This window comes from Lepisosteus oculatus, chromosome 14 (assembly GCF_040954835.1).
Source record: "Lepisosteus oculatus isolate fLepOcu1 chromosome 14, fLepOcu1.hap2, whole genome shotgun sequence".
Classification (NCBI taxonomy): Eukaryota; Metazoa; Chordata; class Actinopteri; order Semionotiformes; family Lepisosteidae; genus Lepisosteus; species Lepisosteus oculatus.
The window spans coordinates 56,914,708-56,938,914 of NC_090709.1; the positions used below are offsets into that span (position 1 = coordinate 56,914,708).

Consider the following 24,207-nt stretch of genomic DNA (forward strand, 5'->3'; position numbering starts at 1 on the left):
GCGAGCGAGCGGGGATAGGGCGCCTCCTGCGCTTAAAAGCTTACAGCACCCGGTATTCCCAGGTGGTTTCCCATCCAAGTACTAGCCAGGCCCAGCCCTGCTTAGCTTCCGAGATCAGACGAGATCGGGCACATTCAGGGTGGTGTGGCCACAAGTGAAAGCTATGGCGCCTGACTCGCTACTTGAAGCTGTGTGTGGCTGGGGCTCCGTGCCCCCCGAGCGGGACTGAAGGATCGTTCGTGTGCAACTCTTTGGAAAGGAGCTGCTTTCCAAATCACATTGCGTACCTGGATGTTGGCGAATGTGCTCCCTTGTGTTGGCTTGTCCCGCACTGGAGGAGAACAAACAAACTGCTTGGAGGAGCACAAGGCAAGTCTTCACAAGACAAAAACCTCCAGTGCACAGCACTCAAAACATTTCTGGGCTGTCGCGTGTTTATTTCAGCACATAAAGCGCACCAGTCCAACACGTCAGCCGGGCGCGCGGCGCCTCCGCCCTCTTGTGGCCTTGCGGCGTCAGAGCAAGAGGCTCCTTATCACTGCCTTTCCGCTGTGTTGCAGAGCCCCGAGAGGGAACCTGGAGCGCACACTTTGTGGGGGGCGGGGGACCGCGTTCGCGCTCTGCCCCCGGTCTCTTGCGCGAGTACTAAATCTCACGGCGCCAGCCAGCGGCCAGGAGACAAATACAATATCGTGGGACAGGGGGGCCTCGTCATTGATTGTTACATATGAGACGGGGATTAGGAGGAGACCCCGACTGATTGGTAAAGGGGAACACTAACACCAGAGTGACACCCCCTGGGATTTCTTAATGGCCAAGGAGGGTCGGGACCTCGGTTTTATGCCTCCCCCGAAGGACGGCGCCTGTTTGTACAGCAGAGTGTCGCCATCAGGATGCTGGGGCATAAGAAAGCCACACAGACCGCAGGGTGAGCGCTCCCTACTGGTCCCAGTCACACCTCTTGCAGGAGCAGCAGGAACCTGAGCTTCTGGGGGGAATCTCCAATCCGGGTGCCGGCTAGGCTCACACCTGCTGGGCTGCCGTGGGTGAGCCCAGTCGAGAGTCGCAGGGTGAGATCTAGTCACCGGGGAGAAACGATACAAGCGAAGGATTACTCGGCTCCCAGCACTTGAAAAGACCGACAAATGACTCGTTCCCGCCGGAGCTGAATGTACCTGCATGTGTCGTGTCGTCTACTTTCCCCGCCCCGCTGTGTTTGCTGTATTGTCTTTGAAGCTGGCCCCCGAGACGAGACGGGCTGTTCCTGTGCCCCAATTAACACTTTACAGGTGCTATTCCCCGGCATTGTGGCCATTGTCGGTGGTCACACGCGATAAAATAAGGTGGAGGAGAGCGGGGCATACCCAGCGCCAGACATTCAAGGAGGGGGCTGTGCGAGGTGAGGTGAGGTGCGACACGCCAGAGCCCCAACGCTGCTAATGCGGAGCACTTGTTGAACTGGCATTGAAAGGACGTGTGCGCACGGAGCGAGCCTTCCCTGCGGCGGAGCGTGGAAGCTTTCTCCCCGCGCTGCAGGTGTTGTGAGCGCTACAGCGGTGCCAAGAGAACAGCACAGAAGGCAGCAGGCTCTGGAAAGCAGGTAAGAGATGGAGCCTTGTGGGCAGGCGAGCAGGCCAGTTTTTTGGAAATTGCTGAAAAGGCTCCGGTGTTTGTTCGGTGTGTGGCAGGCGCACGACGCGAGCTTGTGTAGCGATCTGCCGGTCTGGTGTTATGCAAATGAGGCCGAATTGTGTCCCGGGACATGCTGCTAATGCGCATTGGCGACTGCAGATGTGTAGGAAACGGCGCGCTCGTTTTCTCGTTTTGCCCACCCTTTTGAGTGTTAGAGTGGCGTGTGAGTGTGCGAAAGAGTGGGCCCAGCAGGAGACGGTGGTGTGCGGGGCGAGGAGCTGGCCTAGGCTCCGCGCTTTGTGCTGTGGGTGCGGGCCGCTTGCAGGGGCTTGTACAGCTCATACTTACCTGGCAGGGGAGATACCTTGATCAGCCTGTAGGTGGAGTAGTTGGATTGTTTTTCTTTTGTTGGAAGCAGTGTTCGATTTGCGGTTTTTGAAATGGCAACCTTTGGATCCCGTAAGAATGCTGTACGTTTTGAGCTCTTGGATGACCTCTTCATGGATCGTATGCAGTTCAGCAGAAAAGTGTTACAAAAGGAACTTGGCTTTGAACCTCGGCACTTGGATTTCATCTTCGCTCTCCCAGGTCAGAAAGCATTTGAGGTTGTATTTGCTACCTATCCTCTGTTTGAACAATGCGTGGATGTGTTTGAGGCAAAAAGAGGCAAAGTTCCTGCACTTGAGAAGATCAACTTGCAGCCTCTGACACAGAGAGAGAGGAAAACGGTGCATGTTGTTATGTTCTCGGAACTGGCAAAGACGGAGGACATTCACACCTGGCTTAACCAGTACTGCACCGTCCACCATGGAACTGAGGTTAGAGATGTTGATGGTATAAAAACAGGAGCAAGGAAATTCGAGGTTCGCTTGCTACCGGACAGCGTAAATGGAGGCTTAAGGCACCTGCCCTCTACAATCCGGCTGGGCGCCTGCAATGGCTATGTGTTTTATGTGGGACAACCAAAGGTGTGTCGGCGCTGTGGTGCTGTGGGACACCTGGCATCGTCCTGCACTGTGAAATGCTGCAAGACCTGTGGCAAACAGGGACATTTAGCCTCTGACTGTTCAATGCTGCCAAAGTGCAATTTATGTGGCTCGGAAGGACACGTTTTTAAGAACTGCCCTCACGCCTACGCCAATAAACTCAAAATGAGAAAGGATGAGGCAGTGCTTGTTTCAGCCAAACCGGCCCGAAAATCCAAAGCAAACAACAAGTCAAACAAAGAACCCTTGTTGGACAAAGACTCTCAGCCTCCAGCCAGGATCAGTCCTGCTGTGGCTCCGGGGCTGGTGGAAGAGAAATCCACTACGCCCCCACAACCGCAGACTGCACCAGACAAGCACGAGGGTTTGAAAACCCCCGAGAACAGCGAGGACCCCTCCCCCACTCCTGCTCCTCAGAACGAGGGCCAGTGTGGGGCCCCCCGGTGGAGCGGGTCCAGCGAGGATACCCAGGATTCAGCGGAGCTGCTTTTCTCAGACTCTGCAAGTGCTACAGATGCCCTCCTCTCCTCCATCCAGTCCATCACGGAGGATCTGCAGCAGCTGGTGGGTGAGGGGGAAGAGGAGACTGGTGCATCGGCTGCACCCCTTTCCCCTCAGTGCTCCCAGGAGCTGGACTTGAGGAAAAGAAAAAATGACTCTGTTTTCTCCCCGAGCGAGGAGGAAGGAGAGCATGGCGATGGGGACAGCTGGAACCTCTCCACCCCTCCCTCTACCCCCTTCCTTGAAATGGACTCTGTGAACGCTTTTACTGCTGCCACCCTGATGAAGGCTCATTCAGAGGATGGCTGGCAGGAAATTGGTAAGAAGAAAAAGAAAAAGAAAAAGGTAACAGGTGAGACCGAAGAGAAATGTGTTTTGTAAAGACTGGTTCCACTTTCTTATGTAATATGGCTCTTAACATAATTTCTCTTAACACAAGAGGTATCAATGACAGAGTTAAATGCCAGTCTGTCTTTGATTACCTCCAGCAGAGAGAGGGAGATGTGTTGATGTTGCAGGAGTGTGCTTTAGCCTATCAAGAGAGGTATAAAAGTTTTGAAGATAGGTGGGATAAAGGGCCTTCTGTTTGGTCAGGGGACAATAACAACAGAGCCTCTGGCGTGGCCATTCTTTTCAAAGGATGGGCATTCAAATTGAAAAGTATTCAGAGGGTCATAGATGGCAGGTTGCTGTGTGTGGATGTGGAATGGGGGACCGTTAACCTGCGGCTAATCAATGTGTATTGCCCTACTGACGTAGGAGGAAGGGTGGAGCTACTCAAGGCACTCTCCCCCCTATTGTTATGCAGCACAGACGTGATAGTGGGAGGGGATTTTAATTGTATCTTAGAGCACACAGACAGGCAGTCTAGCTCGCCGATAAAATTGGATTCCAGCTCACTGGCCCTGCAAAACTTAGTTCAAGACTTTAAACTCTCAGACACATATAGATGTATATATCCCACAACAGCAGGATATACATGGTCAGGGAGGAATAGCAGCTCCAGAATTGACTATTGCTTTGTCTCAGAGAGAGTGAAAGTTGTTGGGGTCACTCTTCAGCCTGTCTTCTTCTCAGATCATCAGGCTTTAGGGTGTAGAGTGGAACTCCAGGGCGGGACTGTCTTTGGCCCAGGCCTCTGGAAACTCAACACAAAGCTGCTAGAGAACGAGGGGGTAGTATCCCGCTACAAGGAGAAACTATCACAGTGGCTGTCCTTGCAGTGTCTGTACGGGTCAGTAGGAGAGTGGTGGGAGGAGGTGAAGGTGAGGACAAAGGCCTTTTTCATGGCTGAGGGAAGGAAGGCTGCTGCCAGACGGAGAGGAGTGCTAGCCAGGAAACAGAAGGCAGCTGCAGCGTCTCTACACGATGCTGCACAGTGGCTTCGATGTGCTCGAGGATATCGCCCTTTTAAAAAAGGACATCCGGAGCATAGCCGAAGAAAGTAGTCGAGGAGTGCTGTTAAGAAGCAGAGTGCAGTTCTTGGAAGAAAATGAGAAGTGTACTCGCTTCTTTTTCAGGAAAGTGGTAGGCTCCAAGACTGTCATGGAAAGTGTAGTTGATGAGGAGGGACGAGAGAGAACAGAGCCGAGTGCTATCCTCTCCTGCACCGAGGCCTTCTACTCAAGACTGTACAGCTCTACAGAGGTAAAGGATGAAGATATTCATTTTTTTACCTCAAAGCTAGAAAACATTTTGAGTGAAGAAGATAGGGAAGTACTTGAGAGGGATTTGACAGTAGAAGAGCTGAGACAGGCTATGGAGAGCTTACAGAAGGGGAAAACTCCGGCTGCTGACGGGCTCCCTAAAGAATTTTATTGCACCTTTTGGGATCTGCTTCAGGATCCGCTACTGCTCCTATTCGAGGAAAGCTACAAGACAGAATTGCTGCCTGACTCCTTAAGAGAAGGCACTATCTCTCTCTTGTTTAAGAAAGGAGCAAAAAATGACATAAAGAACTGGAGACCCCTCAGCCTGTTAGGCGTGGACACTAAGATCCTGTCCAAAGCCCTTTTCCTGCGCCTACAAAATGTAGTGGCCTCACTGGTAGGGAAAGAACAGACTTGTGGGATAGCAGGACGCCTGATGAGCGACAACCTGGCCTTGTTGAGGGATGTCTGTCTGTACTCTGAGGATCGCTCCCTCCCTCTGTGCATTTTAGGTGTAGACCTAGAAAAGGCCTTTGACCGCCTAAACCGGCAGTACTTAACATCGGTACTTGAGCACATGAAGTTTGGCCCCATCATGAGAAAGTGGATTAACCTGCTGTACACAGGTAGCAACAGCAGAGTCATGGTTAATGGCAATAGATCACGCACCTTTGAAGTCTGTTCAGGGGTGAGGCAGGGCTGCCCATTATCCCCCTTGTTATTCGTTTTGGCTATGGAGCCCTTAGCCTGTGCCTTGCGCCAGGATCAGGCCATTAATGGGATACCAGTGCCTGGAAGTGGGGGAGGAGAGGTAAAGACATCTCTATACATGGATGACGTCACCCTGCTCCTCTCTGACAATGCCTCAATTAGCAGAGCTCTGCAGTGCTGTGATCGGTTCTCTTTGGCTTCCTCCGCAAAAATTAACACATCTAAGAGTGAGATTTTTTATCAGAACTGGAGGGAGCCAAAAGAAGGACATGATCTCAGGCTGCAAGAGAAGAGAATTAAGGTCCTGGGGGTGTATTTTGGAGAAGAGATGGGAACAGTAAATTGGCAGAACAAATTGCCAATCTTAAACAAAAAACTGATGCAATGGAAGGACCGAGACCTCACCATGACAGGGAAGGTGCTGGTCATCAAAGCCGAGCTCTTGCCTGTCTTGAATTTTCTGGCTTCTACCTTCCCAATCCCACACCGTGTTGCGGCGGTGCTGAGGAGATTGATGTTTCAATTTCTATGGGGTGGGAAGCAGGAAAGACTCAGAAGGGAAATAATGTACAGGCCGCTACCCTCAGGGGGGAAGTCTGTCCCAGATATTGCTACGAAGCTGCTGTGCATTTTCCTGGCCTCTGTGCTGAGAGGCTTTGCAACAGCACCTGCAGCGCGTACCTGGACTTATTTTTCCAGGCTCTGGGTAGGTAGGGAGGTGTTCAGAGTGTGGGGTGTCAGACCCAAGCTGGACGTCCCACTCTCTGACACATGCCCTGCAATTTATGGGACAGTTAAAAGTTTTCTAAGATCTCACCCAATTGGCCATATTCCCCTCCGAGATGTCAGCGTCCAAAAACTGGAAGATTTCGTAGCACCCCAGAACAATAGGCAGACCCCTGTGGGCATTTTAACATCAGCCCAAACAAGGAAGGTGTGGAAACACACATCCTCTAAATTTCTGTGCAACATTCACAGAGATTTAGCCTGGAGTGTCGTCCACCAGTGCTTACCGGTACGAACTTTCTTGTACCGTAGGGGCCTCACCCCCAGCCCTCGCTGCGTTAGGGTGGGCTGCGGCGAGGAGGAGACTGTGACCCATCTCCTGTGGTCCTGCTTTTTTGCTAAGGCCTTCTGGGCCCAGTTTGAAGATTGGTTGCAGGCTCTCTCGCCCCAATTTACCCTGACCGCTGCTTTCGTTAGATACGGCATCTCTCCTGTCAAGCTTCCTCCTGACGTGTTTGACAGGATCTGGGCCGTGGTGAACAGTGGGAAAGACGCCCTGTGGAGAGTGAGGAACATGGGGCTGTTCAAAGGCATCGAGGTCCCAGTCAAGGCAGCAGGTAGCCTGGCCCTGTTCATCACCCGAGAGAACTATTACCTCAGAGATCTGTGGAGAGAAGGGAGGGAGGAAGCAGAAAATCTGTGGGAAATAGAGAGCATAGGTCAACATCTCAAGAAACTGTGAAAAACATTATCATGTTTAAATAAAGAATGTGATTTGCACCAGAAAAAAAGAAAATTGTTGCTATGTAACTGTTACCGTGTCAAAATGTAATGAGATGTGATCATATATACTGTTTTAAGTATGTATATTAATGTAAAGCTTTCTGATTTGTGATTTCCTGTATTTTTTTGTGAAAAGAAAATAAAGTTCTTAAAAATCGGTTCACCCAGAGCGTGTGACCCGACTGTGACCCATCTCCTGTGGTCCTGCTTTTTTGCTAAGGCCTTCTGGGCACAGTTTGAAGATTGGTTGCAGGCTCTCTCACCCCAATTTACCCTGACCGCTGCTTTCGTCATATACGGCATCTCTCCTGTCAAACTTCCTCCTGATGTGTTTGACAGGATCTGGGCCGTGGTGAACAGTGGGAAAGACGCCCTGTGGAGAGTGAGGAACATGGGGCTGTTCAAAGGCATCGAGGTCCCAGTCAAGGCAGCAGGTAGCCTGGCCCTGTTCATCACCCGTGAGAACTATTACCTCAGAGATCTGTGGAGAGAAGGGAGGGAGGAAGCAGAAAATCTGTGGGAAATAGAGAGCATAGGTCAATATCTCAAGAAACTGTGAAAAACATTATCATATTTAAGTAAAGAATGTGATTTGCACCAGAAAAAAAGAAAATTGTTGCTATGTTACTGTTACCGTGTCAAAATGTAATGAGATGTGATCATATATACTGTTTTAACTATGTATATTAATGTAAAGCTTTCTGATTTGTGATGTCCTGTATTTTTTTTTGTGAAAAGAAAATAAAGTTCTTAAAAATCGGTTCACCTAGAGCGAGGCTCGGCCATTGCACTCCGGCTGTGCTGACCCCTGCGAATTCCCCAAATGTGGGAATCTCGACTGCATAATTTCTGGTTGTGGGGGACTGCGTTCGCGCTCTCCCCTGATGTGCTTGGTCCAATATCAGATCCGGAAGAGTTACGACACCACGTGCTGCGATAGGATCCCAGTTCGAAAGCCACTGCTGGTTCCCGGTTTCTTTTAGTTAGAGGTCCGGAGAAGCATTTCAAGCTGGTTACACTACTCCTTCCGGACATTCATTCCCTTTTTAAAGTCAGTCGTATTGCTGTAGTCTGCATTATTTAGGCTGATTATCGAGGTTAGCCTTTATTTGGTCATGGGGGCCTCGGTACTGTATGCTAATTCTCAAGACAGTTTCACCCGTTTTCTGATTGCTAGGTTCTGTACCAGTGCAGACATGTCAAACAGTGAATGGCTGTACCTCTATTGTATCCGTGCTCAATGAATGAAATCAGTAATAAATGAATATATGTATAGTTATACGAAAAACAAGTGGTTTATCGACTCATCTTCATTTGCAGATTTAGAACAAGCTTCGATATTCGGGGGAGGCGTAAAACCGAGGTCCCGATCCTCCTTGGCCATTAAGAAATCCCAGGGCGTCTCTCAAAAAGAGACGCCGGGTGTGTCACTCTGGTGTTAGTGTTCCCCTTTACCAATCAGTCGGGGTCTCCTCCTAATCCCCGTCTCATATGTAACAATCAATGACGAGGCCCCCCTGTCCCGCGATATTGTACTTGTCTCCTGGCCGCTGGCTGGCGCCGTGAGATTTAGTACTCGCGCAAGAGACCGGGGGCAGAGTGCGAACACGGTCCCCCGCCCCCCACAAAGTGTGCGCTCCAGGTTCCCTCTCGGGGCTCTGCAACACAGTGGAAAGGCAGCGAGAAGGAGCCTCTTGCTCTGACGCCGCAAGGCCACAAGAGGGCGGAGGCGCCGCGCGCCCGGCCGACGTGTTGGGCTGGTGCGCTTTATGTGCTGAAATAAACACGCGACAGCCCAGAAATGTTTTCAGAGTGCTGTGCACTGGAGGTTTTTGTCTTGTGAAGACTTGCCTTGTGCTCCTCCGAGCAGTTTATTTGTTCTCCTCCAGTGCAGGACAAGCCAACACAAGGGAGCACATTCGCCAACATCCAGGTACGCAATGCGATTTGGAAAGAGGCTCCTTTCCAAAGAGTTGCACACGAACGATCCTTCAGTCCCACTTGGGGGGCACGGAGCCCCAGCCACACACAGCTTCAAGTAGCGAGTCAGGCGCCATGGCTTTCGTTTGCAGCCACACCACCCTGAATGTTCCTGATCTCGGAAGCTAAGCAGGGTTGGGCCTGGTTAGTACTTGGATGAGAGACTGCCTGGGGATACCAGGTGCAGCAAGCTACCAGTTCACTCTGCTGGGGGCTGGCACCCACCGCACTGGACAAGGGGACACAGGACCTGTGGGGGCTGCTACTGTCCCTCACAAAACAAGGACTGTGGAAGGCGAGGAACACTCTCATCCGGCACAACATAAAGTGGGGGGCAAGGGAGCTGGAGGAGAGGGTCCTGGCGGACCTCAGGAGGAGGACGAAGCACCATGTCACCAAATGGGGTTTCCCCACGGCAAGGGATCGCTGGAATGGACTTTGGGCCCTATACAGGGATTAAAGGACAATAGCAAGTGGTAGGTTTGGAGGGACTCTCTTAATTGCACAAATCCGCCCCCACTTGCAAAGATTGATAACGGACAATCAATATCCGTTCCGCCGTTGTTTTTTATTACATGGAGTGTTAATATGTGTGAGATGTTCCTTTTGAGATGTTTTTTTTTTTGCGGAATAAAGTATACTTTGTAGAGCAAAAAAAATCTTATGACAAGGTTTACAAGTTATCTGTTGAACTACATTCTAATAGGTGTGGTCACATTCCAGGTCATTTGTTTACGTTTTTGTTTCTGCAGCAACTGTTAGATGAAGTGTGCTAATATGTAACCTAACTCCAGTGTGAATAACAAGAAGAGGGGAGCAGCTCCATTCCATACCATGGGAGCTTTGAGATTGGCTGGGCCAGATCTCTCATTTGTATATCTGATTTGGAAATATAATACTAAACCCCCTTCTTGCATGGATTTTACTTGCACCCAAGAGTCCCCTACTGTGTATTACTACTTATTTTTTTATGATAAGTGGTGATTACCAGTTGACAGGTTTTATTTGTTGAATTATAAATGGTTTTGTATTATCACCCTGAATGGCCTGTACTCAAGGTTTGGTAGGGTATGTGTTTTCAATTCATTTACCAAGTGGAATTTTTGCTCTTTTAGTATTTGTCTAGAAGGCTTTCTGAAGTCAGGAAGCCCATTTATTTGGTGAGAAAAGATTCTGTATTAATATTAATATTTCTCATACAACATAAATAGGGTCTTTTATGAATAAAAAGATCTTGCACTTGGAAATCTTGATAAAGCTGTGTGCTTCCATACACTCAAGCAGTTTTGATTCCTAATATTTGACCTTAGGTGCGGGAACGGGTCTTTTTTGCCATTTGATTTCCAATTGATCAGCACAGTATAGAAAATAGACCCATAAAGCAACCTCAGCAGTGACAAATGTCACTGTGTCACTTGGGTTTATACGTCGGGGTCCGGTAGTGAAGCTCCGCTCCTGTTTAGCCTCCGAAGCCGTACAGGGTGCAGCCCTGGCGCTTCAGCGCGTACACCACGTCCATGGCAGTGACGGTATTCCTCTTGGCGTGCTTGGTGTGCTCGGTGTAGGTGACGTTCTCCAGGAACACCTTCAGCACCCCGCGGGTCTCCTCGTAGATCAGCCCGGAGATCCGCTTCACTCCCCCACGGCGAGCCAGGCGGCGGATGGCGGGCTTGGTGATTCCCTGGATGTTGTCACGGAGAACCTTATGGTGACGCTTAGCACCTCCTTTCCCGAGTCCCTTTCCGCCTTTGCCTCTTCCAGACATCTTCTAGTTATCAGCTGTGAACACGACACACACTGCTCATCTTTGATGTATAATAGACATCTTTCTTTGATGTCTATTATACATCAAAGAAAGATTTTTATAGGTGTAGAAACTAGTAAATAAAGCCAATGATTTGTTTTAGAAATGTATTCTTAAAATATACAATTATTCACACCTGATCAATATGTAGTTCAAATTATACATTATATACAATATTGTATTCAAATGTCTAATCATCATAAAAAACACAACTAGTAAACTTCAGTTACAAATTCTAGTAACATGGCAATATATATAGTAATGACAAACACAAACTAATTACATGAACACGCTAATATTTAACTCAAAACCACATTTCGATTCAGATATAAATTTTTAAAATTTACAACTTCTTTATTTCCACGAAAATATTATTAATGTAGCACAAACGCTACTTTCTAATAAAGACAGAAAGAAACTGTTTGTTTTGTGTCTACTGGTGGTCCTCCTCTCGATACTAATGAAATGTTTAATATGATCCCTCGAGAAAAAAAAGGAATCAATTTCCGCCTGGAATGATTGATGCCCCATCAAGCGGTTTGTAATATCCCTGGAAGTTTATACAGTAGAATCCTGGTTCGTGGCTTAAATTCAAGGTAAATGAGACTAAGGAAACGAGTTGGAAACTTGATGTCGAAGTGGGATTTAAATCACCCATTTCACATTTTACTTCATTGGGCAGTATGTGCCAGAGAGCAATGCTACAGCATCTCTTCGATAGCTCAGTTGGTAGAGCGGAGGACTGTAGTGGAGTCAACAGGGAATCCTTAGGTCGCTGGTTTGATTCTGGATCAAAGGAAGGTGCTTTTCATGTAATTTAATCAAAGAGTTAAAAAAGCGACTCTGTTTTATTCAGACATTGATCAAAAGCTCAATAATCGACTAAGCAAAGGCTCCTGTTCCGAATTCAGCCCACGTCTGGTTGTCTTTTTTTTGCCAAGATCTGATCTTTGAATTAAGGGACTACACTGTCTGCTTTGTAATTCAAAAATACATACAAATGTCAAGTTTTTTGTAGATATAAAGGTGTTCTCTGTTTTCAAAGGATAGTTACTTAATTGGCATAATGATTTGGTATTGATTTTGTATCGTTGTATTATAAAGTTTGTGCTTTCTGTGTTTTTATCGTATTGTGAACTTATTTTTTAAACAAATGCTTACAAAGGCAAACACGGCACACATCTGTTTATACCAGCGGTGAATTGTACATTTTTATTAAGTACAAGCTACTGTGCACTTCTGGGAGTATAACAGGTTCGATATAAAGTGGCAAAAATATAAAAGGGGAAAATACCCCAGACTGCGTGTAAAGCCCTCGTTGTGACTGTTTTAGATAAAAATGGCGTACTGTGCACGAAAGTTTGCAGAAACACAGTCTGATATTTTGATAATTATTATTTTAATAATTTTATAAGTATGAGGCCCCGGATCCAAATCTTCAGTTCTGATTTTTTAAAGTGATATCTTTCCTTCCTGTCGTGGAAGTCACACGATGTGAGCAATTGTTTTTTTTACGTTACGATCCAAAGAGCCTCAGACTCACTGTAACCAAACCAGGATGGATTCTGCTGGGAGCCGGACTGAGCTCATTCTCACTCCCTGTGCTGAAAACAGAATTAGCTCTTCCCCGAACATCGTCTACAGCTGCTGGATTGTGCTCTGCATCTTACTGCTCCGGCAGTTACTTTGACGAAAGACAAATCACTTGTGCGCTTTTAACCTTCTCGCAGCTACGGGCGAGACTGACGCTCACGCTATGAAGGCACCCGCTGGTATACCTTCTCTAACTTTCAGTCGCGACAGACTTCGCTTTTTAAAAAAAAAAGTAGATATAGCCCTGAAAAAAGCATTAGCTTTATCAGTTTTATATTAATCTATTTTGAATCAAAGTTTGATATTTTGTTTTATTTTTTATTGCATTTTACATAATAATAATAATCATTATTGCTTACACTTATATAGCGCTGTTCTGGATACTCCACTCAATGCGCTTTACAGGTAATGGGGACTCCCCGCCACCACCACCATTCTCCTGAATGATCACAGAGAGTCAGGACCTTGGTTTTACGTCTCAGCCGAAGGACGGCACCTGTTTACAGTTTAGCGTCCCCGTCATTGTACTGGGGTATCAGGACCCGCATGGACCGCAGGGTGTGCGCCCAGCGACAGAAACCAGACGTGTGTCGGGCTCGGCTGCGAGCAGGACAATGACGTCACGTGGACAAAGTAGAGGAATTCAAAACAGTTCTATAAAAGACCTGTGTCAGCTGTTGGTTTGCAGTCTGGACTCTAAATCCTCCGATCCGATTTTAAATCTCTCTAATACCTGAGCGGCTTCTTCCGAGTATTTATTCGTATACTTATTATGTGTAAGTGTATAGATGAAACCTTTCATAGTGTAACGCTTACGGCCGACAGGCACTGTGTAAGAGCCGGTGTACCAGAGCAGGTGACGTCACTGCCCTTCCGTGTAATAGCAGGAACACAGCCCGTGGGTTGTGGGGAGATCTATCTTCAGCTCACCGGGCTGGGTTGCTCCAGAGAGACATGGGAGTCCCGGGTTCGAGCCCCCGACAGTGGGGAGCCGACCTAATGCGGCGACGGCGCCCGCCTGAGCCCTTGTTGCGTTACAATATATTGTTCAGTTTAAATCAAAATGCTTTACTAATACAAGAGAGAAGTATAGTATGAAGGATGTGACAAATGTATGATTTCACGGAACAAAACGGTTTTTATTTGCATTCGAAATGAAGCGGAATTTTAGCGCAACACACAAGCCCTTTGTCTTTTTTAGTGATTTTTAAACAGACGTAGAAAACGCGTTTTTTTAACACTATAATAGCAGGATCAGTGGCGTAATGAATAATGCGTTAGGCCTCGTGTCAGAAAATTATAGGTTCGACTGCCATCTGGCTTGTTGAGGTTATACCACTTACATTCTTTTATATAAATGAACTGCACCTGAAAGCTATAGAAAACACTTTGGGTAAGTTGTCTGCAGCCTCCTGCGTCGACAACTTACCCAAAACACTGTACTGTCTGGAGATCAGCTCCAGCTCTGAACTCAATTGCAATGAAAAACCATGCGTAACAAAACTGGAGAACAGCTGAACTTGTGCTCAGTTCGGTGATGAGGGTTCAGAACTGTCCTTGTTGTAATTAGCACGAACTGCACAGGCTCTGAATCAGACCATGTCAATTAGTCTGATCAGTGTAGGACACGTTAATGTAGAATTATTAATAGGTTTATTAGTTAGTTAGTTCAGGTTTACCCACCTGAACTAATGTAGAATTATTACTTGGTCTGTCTCTTATATAAATGAATGTCAGATTTTTGAAAAGTATTCGGAATTGACAGGGTGCCCCTTTGGAACAGTCGTCAGAAAATGTGAGAAAATGAAAGTTATGTAAGCTCTCACACAAAGCATTGAAGATTGGAATCTGAGTGTAAAAAAGTTACCTGTCTCCCAATGATAGGCAGGGATACACACCATGACTCGAATAGACTCAGCGAACTTTAACACCTATGATATTACGAGTGCTTTGCACGTGTCGAATTTCAAGAAGGAACTACTACAACAGTTTGGACATAATTCAATACCACTGGCAAAGTCCAATGCCGGCAACTTCTGAGAAAATAATGTTCACTCATGGAATTTGGTCTTTGAATGGCTGGCGGGAAAATTCATTTATACTCCTTTTGCACGCTCAGCTGAAACATGTTAAAATAACAACGCAGATTTGTTGGAGAACCTGACAAGAATTATTGGGTTAGTACTGTATGTATTCTTGTATATTTACTTTAATTTTAATATAAATGTAAACATGCATGCTGTATAAGCTATTGTAATTTTAAAATATGTTAGCTGAGGATGCGAGGGGGGCTATTATACCTTGTGAAACACGCAAGGAACCGTAAAAAAGGCTGATATTTGAATAAAATTGGCGATCACAAGAAAACCACAATTTATGTGGTATTATCATCAATATCCTTCAAAATCGACGTTCAAATGAAGGATTTGAAGAAACTATGAAAAAAGCAATAGTAGTAGGAGAGGATTTTGATTTTTGCTCTTCAAGTCAGTAGATCGACGTAGAGTTGCGCCCCTACAAACAGCACAAAGGATGAAACCCACCTCCTTCGTTATTGCTATGTTTGTGCCGGTGAAAGTAGCGTTTGTGCTATTGAAAGCATCTCGGAAGATGAAGGTGCAGTCACTTCCACATGTCATGATATCATTAGATCCGACGACAAGAGCTGAAGCCCCCCAGTCCAAGCCAGCAATGTGAGGAAGATGGACATGGAGGAAGGTAGCGTGGCCGAGCGGTCTAAGGCGCTGGATTTAGGCTCCAGTCTCTCTGGGGGCGTGGGTTCAAATCCCACCGCTGCCAAATGTTAATGTTTTAAGACCTGCAATACGATCAGTAAAAGTGCTTTTTGTTAGGCTGCAGGTGTTAAGATATAAACTTTCTAAAAGACAGGCTTAACATCAAGGCAGAAAAAATATTTTGTTTTCTCAACAGAAATTCTCTTTGGCACGTTCAGCTTTATGTAGGGAACAACATCTGCCAAGATCACTTTTGAGGCAGTGCACATGATGGTGTACCGGCAAGTACAGTACATTCAATATTGGCTGTGCTGGTGAGCTGCTTTTGTCTGTGAAACTTTTAATTCTTCACGCCGAATCGTTGGCAGGGGTAAAGCTTATTAAATCTTTGAACATAGCGCTCCATCAGAAGTACTTTGTTCGTGATCAAAAGAGATCAGAGGATTAACTTCATGAATTCACATAGCATACCTTACAGGAAAGATTTAAAAGGGGAATTGATTGTGCTTCCTGATGTTGTTCCTGTGGTTTCTTTGGATACAAAGGTGAATGTTCTTTGACGTTCTGCTAGAGTATCCACTGGGTGAGCTTTATCAATCAGCTCGGATAGGTCATCAGTGCTCCGTCTCCGGAAAATAATCAGCACTGTCGATCACGAGTTTACAGATTTCTCCAAATAACAACTATACATTTTAACCCAGCGGTTAGCATTCCTTCAATCCAATAGTTTTACTCTGGGTAAAAAGCAGCGCAATCTACAGAGAGATGATATTCAAATATTTCAACGTTCTGTTGGATTACCTGTATGGAGATATCGCTCAGAATTCCTAATATGATTTTGAGTTCAGTTTTGCTTTACTACTTTCAGAGTCTTTTATTGACCTTGCTGAAGCAGAGAAGTGACATAATCACAAATGCAACCTACCTGTGCTGCTGTTTCTGGTTAATAATTATTATTGCGAGGAAAAAAAAACAGCTCCTTGCATTAAGAGCAAGAGCAACCAACGCGCTCTCTTGTTGAGTTGGGTTTTTTCCGTGGTGCTCTTCCACAGATGCAAAGTTATTTGGCGAGCAAGGACCTCTGAGAAGGAGCCTGAATCCGTCAAGAACTCTGAAATTCTAATATCGCACTACCGTCTTGTGTACAGAGATCTGCTTCTTCCTTTTTGAGTGTTTTGGTGTTTAAGAACACACTTCCTACCTCGAATGTTAGTTTCAGGAGATGTGTTACCAGATCAAAGATCATCTTGAAAAGATTTGGGATGCACTGGCTCAGTTATTTGAAGGAACCTATACCACCAACGCACTTCTGAGAAGCACCTGCACATTTTCGCAATCCTCTCTCTCACCTACAAAGTTATGAAGACACAGACGACCAACAAAAACTAATTTGATTCACTCAATTATTTGTCCATCTCTAAAGCCTGTGTGTATTGACAAGGCAATTCAAAAGCACATATTAAATAAGAACACGATCCTTCTTGTTACCATTCACGTGGTTGGAGCGTTGTTTTGCCCTTTAACATTCTTCTACAATATTTACAAAAGGGCTTTATCACTGGAGTTGTGTGCATCAGTCCATGAACATCAACTGTACTGCTGTTTTTCTATGCGTAATTTAATCGCAAGCACTTAAAAGATGCAAAAAGGTTTCAAAGAAAACATAATTGAAAGACAGTCGAGTAAGGAGGTAGAAAAACGCACTCCCCCATTGAAGAATCAACCACCGTCGCCCATGTGACTGGATATAAAAATAAATTATTCATTTCAATTATTCATGAAGGGTGGATTGTGGTCAGTAAACATATGCACATCTTTAAGTCAGTTCCACCATCTGTGGCATAGGGGATGTATCTCAGTGGTAGAGTGCATGCTTTTCATGTATGAAGTCCTGAGTTCAATCTCTGGCGTCTCCAGATGTCTTATATTATTGTGCTCACATCGCAATCTTCTGTTGAGTAAGAACTCTTTGCTCGTGTTCATAGAGAGCCAGGTTTACACAATTAAATTCAGTCACACACGAAGTGCTACAGTCTTGCTCTGCTGTTTTAAATGTACCTCCAAAGCATTTCGTTTGGTTAACTACCAAATGATTTGAACTAATTTTACGTCATATTCAGGAAATCCAGAGAAGGTCATCAGACTTTTAGTGGCTGTTGAAGAAAACACCTGTTGAATCTCACCAGGGATTTCTTGAGAGATCATTCAGCGAGCAAGTCCTCCCTCTGGACTCCAAATATTTTGGGTTAAACTGTTATTCACATACTCTAACGAAGAGAAATGTTAGTGTCTTCCGGTGTGTGAGCCCATTTCTAAAAAAAAAAAGTTATATAAATTGAATTGTTCAACTTTTTAGGCTTGCATAGTCTTATTAATATTTCAGTTAAATCTTTTTTTCTGTAGTAACATCAGTTGATATTAATATTAGTCCTGATTTATAATTTTTTTGTCATGGTTGATCTTAAATAATTTTGTAATTAGTTTCAGTATTGAAAAATCATGCAGAGAAGCTACCAAAACTGGTAATGTTCATATAATGTGTAATGCAATAGCAGCATTGTGGGTTGAAAACAAAAAGTATATCATGGTATGAATCCTAACACTTCATAGACAGCGTTCTAGGACTTCTCGCTTCAGATAAAGTTGTCAATACATCATAGATTTCTACTCAATCAATATCAGCAGTGTTATCGCTACCGAACGCTAAATATAGATCCTGGCAATACTTCGTGAGATCTTCGTAAGAAAATCCAAAATACTACGGAAGGAATCAAATTTATATGTTTCTTTGGATCGAGAAGATGATCATTATGAGACTCAAAACATGCCTGTCTTTTCTTTTTTCGAGGACAAATGGATTATTGAGGTGTAAAGATGGGTTCAAAACCAAAATCACCTGCTATCGCTGCTGTTTCTTCAAATCCTTCAACTGATCATCGATATCGAGGAATAATATATAGTTTCTTCAAATCCTTCAACTGATCATCGACATAGAGAAATAATATTATACAATTGTGGTTTTCTGTTAATTGCCAATTTGACTAATTACATCTTCGTTTACAGATGTCTTGCATGTATCACAAGGTATAATAGTCGTCGTGCGTCCTCAGTTAAAATGTACGACAAAAGTACAACATTTATGGTTACATCCATATTAAAATGAAGGTAAATATACCAAGATATTAAAATACAATTGTACAGTCCTAACTTAATAATGCCTGTGATCGCGGAAATCAAATATACAGTACAGATGGATTCAGAGTGTGCTTTCCAACTTTTGTGCAACATTTTCCTTTGATAGGGTGGAGTTGTCTTCACAATCTGGGTTAAATAAAAAGGGGTGACGTCAGTGTTAAACAGCTTTCCTTCTTGGAGAACAATGGTTGTGTTCCATATTTCTAATTATTTTGGTTTCAAGATCGCAATTTAGTGTGAAACATAAAAGCCAGCTGGATAAGCTTTATTAATTTCCCTCATGGGATCAATAAAGTATCTACAGCAGTGGTTCTCAAACTTTTTGGACCAAGTACCACCCCTAATCCAACCAAAGCATCATCATCTCATAGGAACCCCAGAAATTCTCAATGACCAACATGAGTGTACGTGCACATACATATAATAAATATTATAATAATTAACTTTATTTGATATAGCGCCTTTAAAGGTGGCTTCTCAAAGTATTTTACAGAAAAAAAACATTAACAACAACTAATAAAAAAGCACCATTTCAGTGAGAGGGGTGAGCCTATTTAGTTGAGCAAAGGAGATGTGAATTAATTTTTCGAGCCATGATACAATTCACAACAGAGTCTAACAGATATTAAATCGTCAGGCATTTTCTTGACGGCAAAGGTCTCGCGGTGGATGTTGTAATGCGTACATTAATTTCTGGAGCAACCTCTCTAATTCGTGCAACTGCACCGTTATGTCGGCTTGTCATTGCTCTAGCACCGTCTGTACAAACTCAGACACATTTTATCAAGTCGAGGTCATTCTCTTCGATAAATTCATTCAGAAGCTGAAATATGTGCTCTCCTGTAGATCCTGTTGGTAGTGGTTTACAGAACAGAAAGTCTTCATGGGACATACCCTCAAACTCGTATCTAACGTAAACAAGCAAATTGGCCAAATCGACTACAGACTCATCTAATTGCAGTGAAAAACATCTGCTCATCTTAACACGCTCTATCAGTGTACTTTTGATATAATCCTTCATTTCAATAATTCTATGAATGACTGTGTCTTTCAGGGGGAGGGGGGCAGCAGGTCGAGCTGTTTAGCAGCTTTTTTTCCACACATAATACGTGTCAGCTCTTTTGCCAACGGTAAATAAGGTTCTTCAAAAATAGTGTAGTTTACCTGCTTTAGCAATCCACAAGCTTTTTCCGCGTTTCCGTTTTTATTTCCGTATTTATTTAAAGTTTTTATTTCATGCGCATGGGAGCGAAACACAGAGACGCTCGGTGTATTTTTCTCAAATTCGAACAGTTCTTAAATATTTTTCTATCACGCTTTCGTGTGCTCACAAGATTGCCTGCGTTCGTAGCACGTATTTCTATGCATTCCTGTGTTTACAATGTTGGCATTGTTCCAAAATCACGCATATTCTCCTTTCTCCCTATTTGCTGGAAATACAATAGCTATTTTTAAATACAAGTGGTCACTTGCATCCGTAGCACGCATTCCTATAGAGTGGTATAGAATTACAGAGTATCTCTTGTGTCCACTGAAGTATTAGCACGCACTGTATCATAGTACGTAGGCTGCGTATTCGACACGTATTAAAATACAAAATATGAAAACCCGTCCCGATTTTTCAGTGCACACTACACAGTTCCAGGGTCATTTGGCGTACCACCTGGTGGCACTCCACGTACCACTGCCGGTACGCGTACCACAGTTTGAGAACCACTGATCTACAGTATCTGTAAATCTCTTACACGTCATTTACAATGGCTGTTCAACTAATAGCCCGTGCAGGGATCAAACCCTAGCTGTTGGTACAGTACGAGTTGCGTAAGGCTCTGTAACGCGCAGATGAGAAACTAACCTCTGCTTCTTCATTATATACACAGTGAGCTATATATGCGAGCTTACTGCCTCCTACGGGCTCTTTATTTGATTGCGGTACAATACCGGCTGTGGAGATAAAGTGAGACGGGTGTGTAAATTAAAAGGCTCATAGTGTCCCTGGGAGGGCTCAAACCACCACCCTTTTGGTTAACAACCACAAACAACCACAAAACCACAAAGACTCATGTACAGCTTAACACTTCTCGGTCTCAGTGAAAGTGATACACTCCGTAAAATTTCCAGAGATTCATTTATTTTTAAAGGAAAATCACCAACAGCGGCCGAGATCTACTGGAGTTTTTTCATTCTATACTGGGATTTCTGAAGGGTACTCTTTGAAAATACGAGTTTTGACGAGAAGGGATGGACATATAAGGTCAAAAGGCTTGAGGAATTGAACCTTAAGGTGAAGACTGCGGGTTCAGTAGCAGCAGAACCTGATTAGTATCAGTTGACTCCCATATACTTTGAAAATGAACTTGGGGATTTAGAGTCAGACGTGCTACCGTTGCACCATGGGGTACTTAATTAAAAAAAATAGGAAAAAAAACCTCCACAAGAGCTGCGCAGGAAGAATAAAATGTGGTCTGGGATGAAGAGACTCTCTTCAGAAGAGCTGCGCTCTTCACAGGAGATTTTTTTTTTGTGGTTGATTTGTCTCCTTTGGGGAATTCAAAGGCGCTGATAGCTGTGACCTCGTGGCGCAAAGGTGGCATGTTTGATTCCAGATCAGAAGGCTGCATGTTCAAATCACGTCGAGGTCTGCTTTTAGTTTTTCAGGTTCTGCTCATCCTAAACACGGAATTCACACCATGTAGTTGAGTTATATCTGTACAACACATAGATAATCTAAACTAAATAGAGCCCTACTGGACATACAGTTAGGATCTCACACAGCGAATACCCTTGAACACAAGAGAGAAGGCACAGTTCACATCTGCGAAACATCACATCCGTCTTTAGAGACAGCTACATAAGAGAATGGAATCCCGGAAGTTTCAGATAACTTCTTTTAATACAGGTTCAAGCAAACCTGAAAGTTAATGAGTTTCCGGACACTTTTGTTTTATTAAAAAGTGTCTGAAGCCTGAAAATGTAATTTGGAAAAAAAAAACGCTATTGGACATTAGCAGGTACTTTTTGTAACGATTTGCTATTTCATGCTGGAAAACAAAGGAAACAGACCCAACGTTTGCTTTCAGGTGCGGTTCATTACATAACAGACTGAGGAGCTTGAATATAATTTACACGAGCCAGGTAGAAGTCGAACCTACAATCTTATGATCCGAAATCAGACGCGTTATTTATTAAACCGCTGGCATTTCACATGACCTGAATTTCCCCATGGTGTGCTCAGCGTCACTACTAGTAATGCACCGCTCCGTCTAAAATTTCAAAGTGAGAAACATGTGTTTTCTGATTTTTATGAGTTTTAAAATATAATCTCTTTAAATATGACAAGGGGTTTATGTTTCGCACTGAAATTCCGATTGATTGAGAATTCAAAGAAAGACTGTTTTCTTCCACAACACCGTATAATTATCACATCCACCAGACTCTCCAACCTCTCCAGACCTTGCTGGGTGAGCAATTGCTCCGATAAATTAGGTCACGTATCATGTTAAATCATTTCTTCTCAACACATTTCCTGGTGCACGTTTTCTCTATGAAAAAAAGTACATTTTTCCCTTGCACGATTTCTAGTTTTTATCAAAGCGTACAGAAAGAAAAAGAAGAAGAAATAGTGTCGCAAAAGAACTCTGTCGCCCTTGGGAGATGTCAAACGCATTGGACATTAAAAATGCCAGATTAAAGCCAGTTCTCTTCATTTCTCAGTGTCGGGGCTGCTATGTAAAAGAGGCACTTTGCTCCGAGAGCAGGTTCAGTGCTTACTGAACGCAGATGTCTCAGAGCGGTGTGTCCAAGTGGCTGTAAAAGGTGGTGGTTGTCCTGTCACCGTAGCTTAAAGCGCCTCTTTATTAAACACAGAAACCGAAATTCAAATCCCAGCTGTGTCTTTCTTCCTTTCTTGTAGTACAGAACGTACCATTTTGGGCAATCACAAAAGGCTTGATTTCGTTAAATGCATGTGTTCATTTCCTTTCTGGAAAACTTATTTTTGATGAAATTCACACAGCTTGCGGAAAATGAAATCTAATTCTTGGTTATCAGTGCAGAAGAAATATTACCGGCTGGCAAAATAAACGGTAAGAGATTTTTTTTTTACCGGAAATTTGTGATTCGAGAGAAGACAAGTCTTTGTCTGTGGCGCAATCGGTTAGAACGTTCGGCTGTAAACCGAAAGGTTGGTGGTTCGAATCCACCCAGGGACGGATTTCTTTTGCGATATAAACATTGTCTTCAGTCGATTGGATTTCTCAGCGAAACCATAGCCATTTTAATATTTGCAAGAAATGCGAGTGTTTAACACCTGTCAGGATCACCAGGAAATGTCCAATAATGCCCAACATCGTAACTCTCCAGAAAACCATATTCACCCAAGAAAAATGATCGTCGAATCGTCATTTGTACTCCAGTTGAATCCTCTGCTGAAATATTTTAAAAATACAATGCAGGTTTGTTTGAGAACTTGACAAGCATTGTTACGATAGCACTGTGCAGTTGGATTTTTTGATATTTTGACATATTTACCTTAATTTTAAGCATAAATACTATACAGTCTATTGTAATTTTAAAATATGTTAGCTGAGGATGCAAAGGGGTGAAAGGGAAAGGTCAGAGGGTATAGTAACAACAAGGTTAGGATTGGTGGAGGTGGTAGGGGTGTTGATGGTTTTTCTCTTTAGAGGATGATTGAATGTTTTATCCTTCTCTGAAGTGAGAAACTGGAAGAGTTGGGAGTTGAGAGATCTGATGAGGTTAGATATAAAAGGAAGTTGATGTGGAGCTGTTAGCAGTAAAAATTACTTAATGTCTTTGATGTTGTCAACAAAGATAATTTTCTTTTTATCTTTGCTGACTACAGTTTATCTTTGCTTACTGCCCTGTCTTTCTAACACCTGAAGAAGGCTCCACAGCTAAAACGTTGTGATTCTTTTTTTCTCTTTTCAGCATGGAATAATCCTTTACTTGTTCCTTTGCAGCCTACGCATGCTGACACAGCTACTCACCTGATATTTAACATTCCTATAATCACAAATAAGAATACCACTGTGGGTATTTTTTCCATGATTATTTATTCTGTCATTGAAGCATATTTATATCATACCGAAGTGTCATAATCACTGACATTTTTATTTTCATTTAGAAAATAAGAAAATGATAAATCACTATGAATTGCATTTAGCCTGTTCTGATCTAGATATTCTATATACTTTAACATGCCATGTTCACAATGTCACAACTCAGAAATGCAACAGTGAAGTGTTGTAATAACAAATGTACATACTGTTGGTGACATTGAGATGTTTTGGTAATGAGGAAGGAGGGACATGCAATGTTCACAGGATCAAATTTAAAAAACAATACAGTAAAATGTATTGTACTTCGGGATTATGAGGGCCTGTTCCATTGTGTCTCACACCTCAGTGTCAGAATTTTGAAACGTTTTTATAACCAGGGGGAAAACACTTTAACCAAATCAGCCAAGGTGCTGTCAGAGTATTAACATCATGTCTGCGTCGGTGATTACAGCTGACTATCGCTGGAGGACAGTTCACTGTGAACAAGTCAGCCTGCATAATGAGGGGGAAGAGACTGACCTCTGTGATGCACTATAGAGTTACACTAACCTTCTATCCAACTGTTCTATGCTGCATTCTACCCTAGTGGTAAATATTGGTTTCCGTGCGTGTAATATTCCTTTTGTTGTCAAATATTTTTTAAGCACAAAGTTTGCTGTTGAAAATAAGCCTTGTGGTTCTCAATGTTGTGATCCTTTTCCCCCAGTGTCACCCAAATTGATACATTGTGCTTTGGCAATTCTTCAGGCTATATTGTTTAGAGGAGCTCAGTTGAATTAGTTTGCGTAGATAAAGTATTTATTTTCCCTTTAATCCTTTAAAACATTACAT

At 43.9% G+C, this 24,207-nt stretch overlaps 1 protein-coding gene, 4 non-coding genes and 2 pseudogenes across 5 annotated transcripts; 5 read left to right on the top strand and 2 right to left on the bottom strand.

Moving 5' to 3' along the window:
• Nucleotides 1–37: 37 nt before the first annotated feature.
• LOC138244751 (5S ribosomal RNA) lies at nucleotides 38–156 on the bottom strand. The gene has a single exon (XR_011193366.1). It is a non-coding gene; the product is annotated as a 5S ribosomal RNA (ribosomal RNA).
• A 7,578-nt stretch (nucleotides 157–7,734) lies between these two features.
• LOC138243651 (U1 spliceosomal RNA) lies at nucleotides 7,735–7,872 on the top strand (annotated as a pseudogene).
• A 1,180-nt stretch (nucleotides 7,873–9,052) lies between these two features.
• LOC138219227 (5S ribosomal RNA) lies at nucleotides 9,053–9,161 on the top strand (annotated as a pseudogene).
• Nucleotides 9,162–10,063: 902 nt separating this feature from the next.
• On the top strand, nucleotides 10,064–10,121 carry LOC138243748 (U7 small nuclear RNA). The gene has a single exon (XR_011192366.1). It is a non-coding gene; the product is annotated as a U7 small nuclear RNA (small nuclear RNA).
• Nucleotides 10,122–10,427: 306 nt separating this feature from the next.
• Nucleotides 10,428–10,733, bottom strand: LOC138243143 (histone H4-like). The gene has a single exon (XM_069198661.1). It carries the CDS (start codon nucleotides 10,731–10,733, stop codon nucleotides 10,428–10,430), a length of 306 nt encoding a protein of 101 aa, XP_069054762.1.
• A 4,349-nt stretch (nucleotides 10,734–15,082) lies between these two features.
• On the top strand, nucleotides 15,083–15,164 carry trnal-uag (transfer RNA leucine (anticodon UAG)). The gene has a single exon. It is a non-coding gene; the product is annotated as a tRNA-Leu (tRNA).
• Nucleotides 15,165–22,428: 7,264 nt separating this feature from the next.
• On the top strand, nucleotides 22,429–22,506 carry trnay-gua (transfer RNA tyrosine (anticodon GUA)). The gene has a single exon. It is a non-coding gene; the product is annotated as a tRNA-Tyr (tRNA).
• Nucleotides 22,507–24,207: the final 1,701 nt, after the last annotated feature.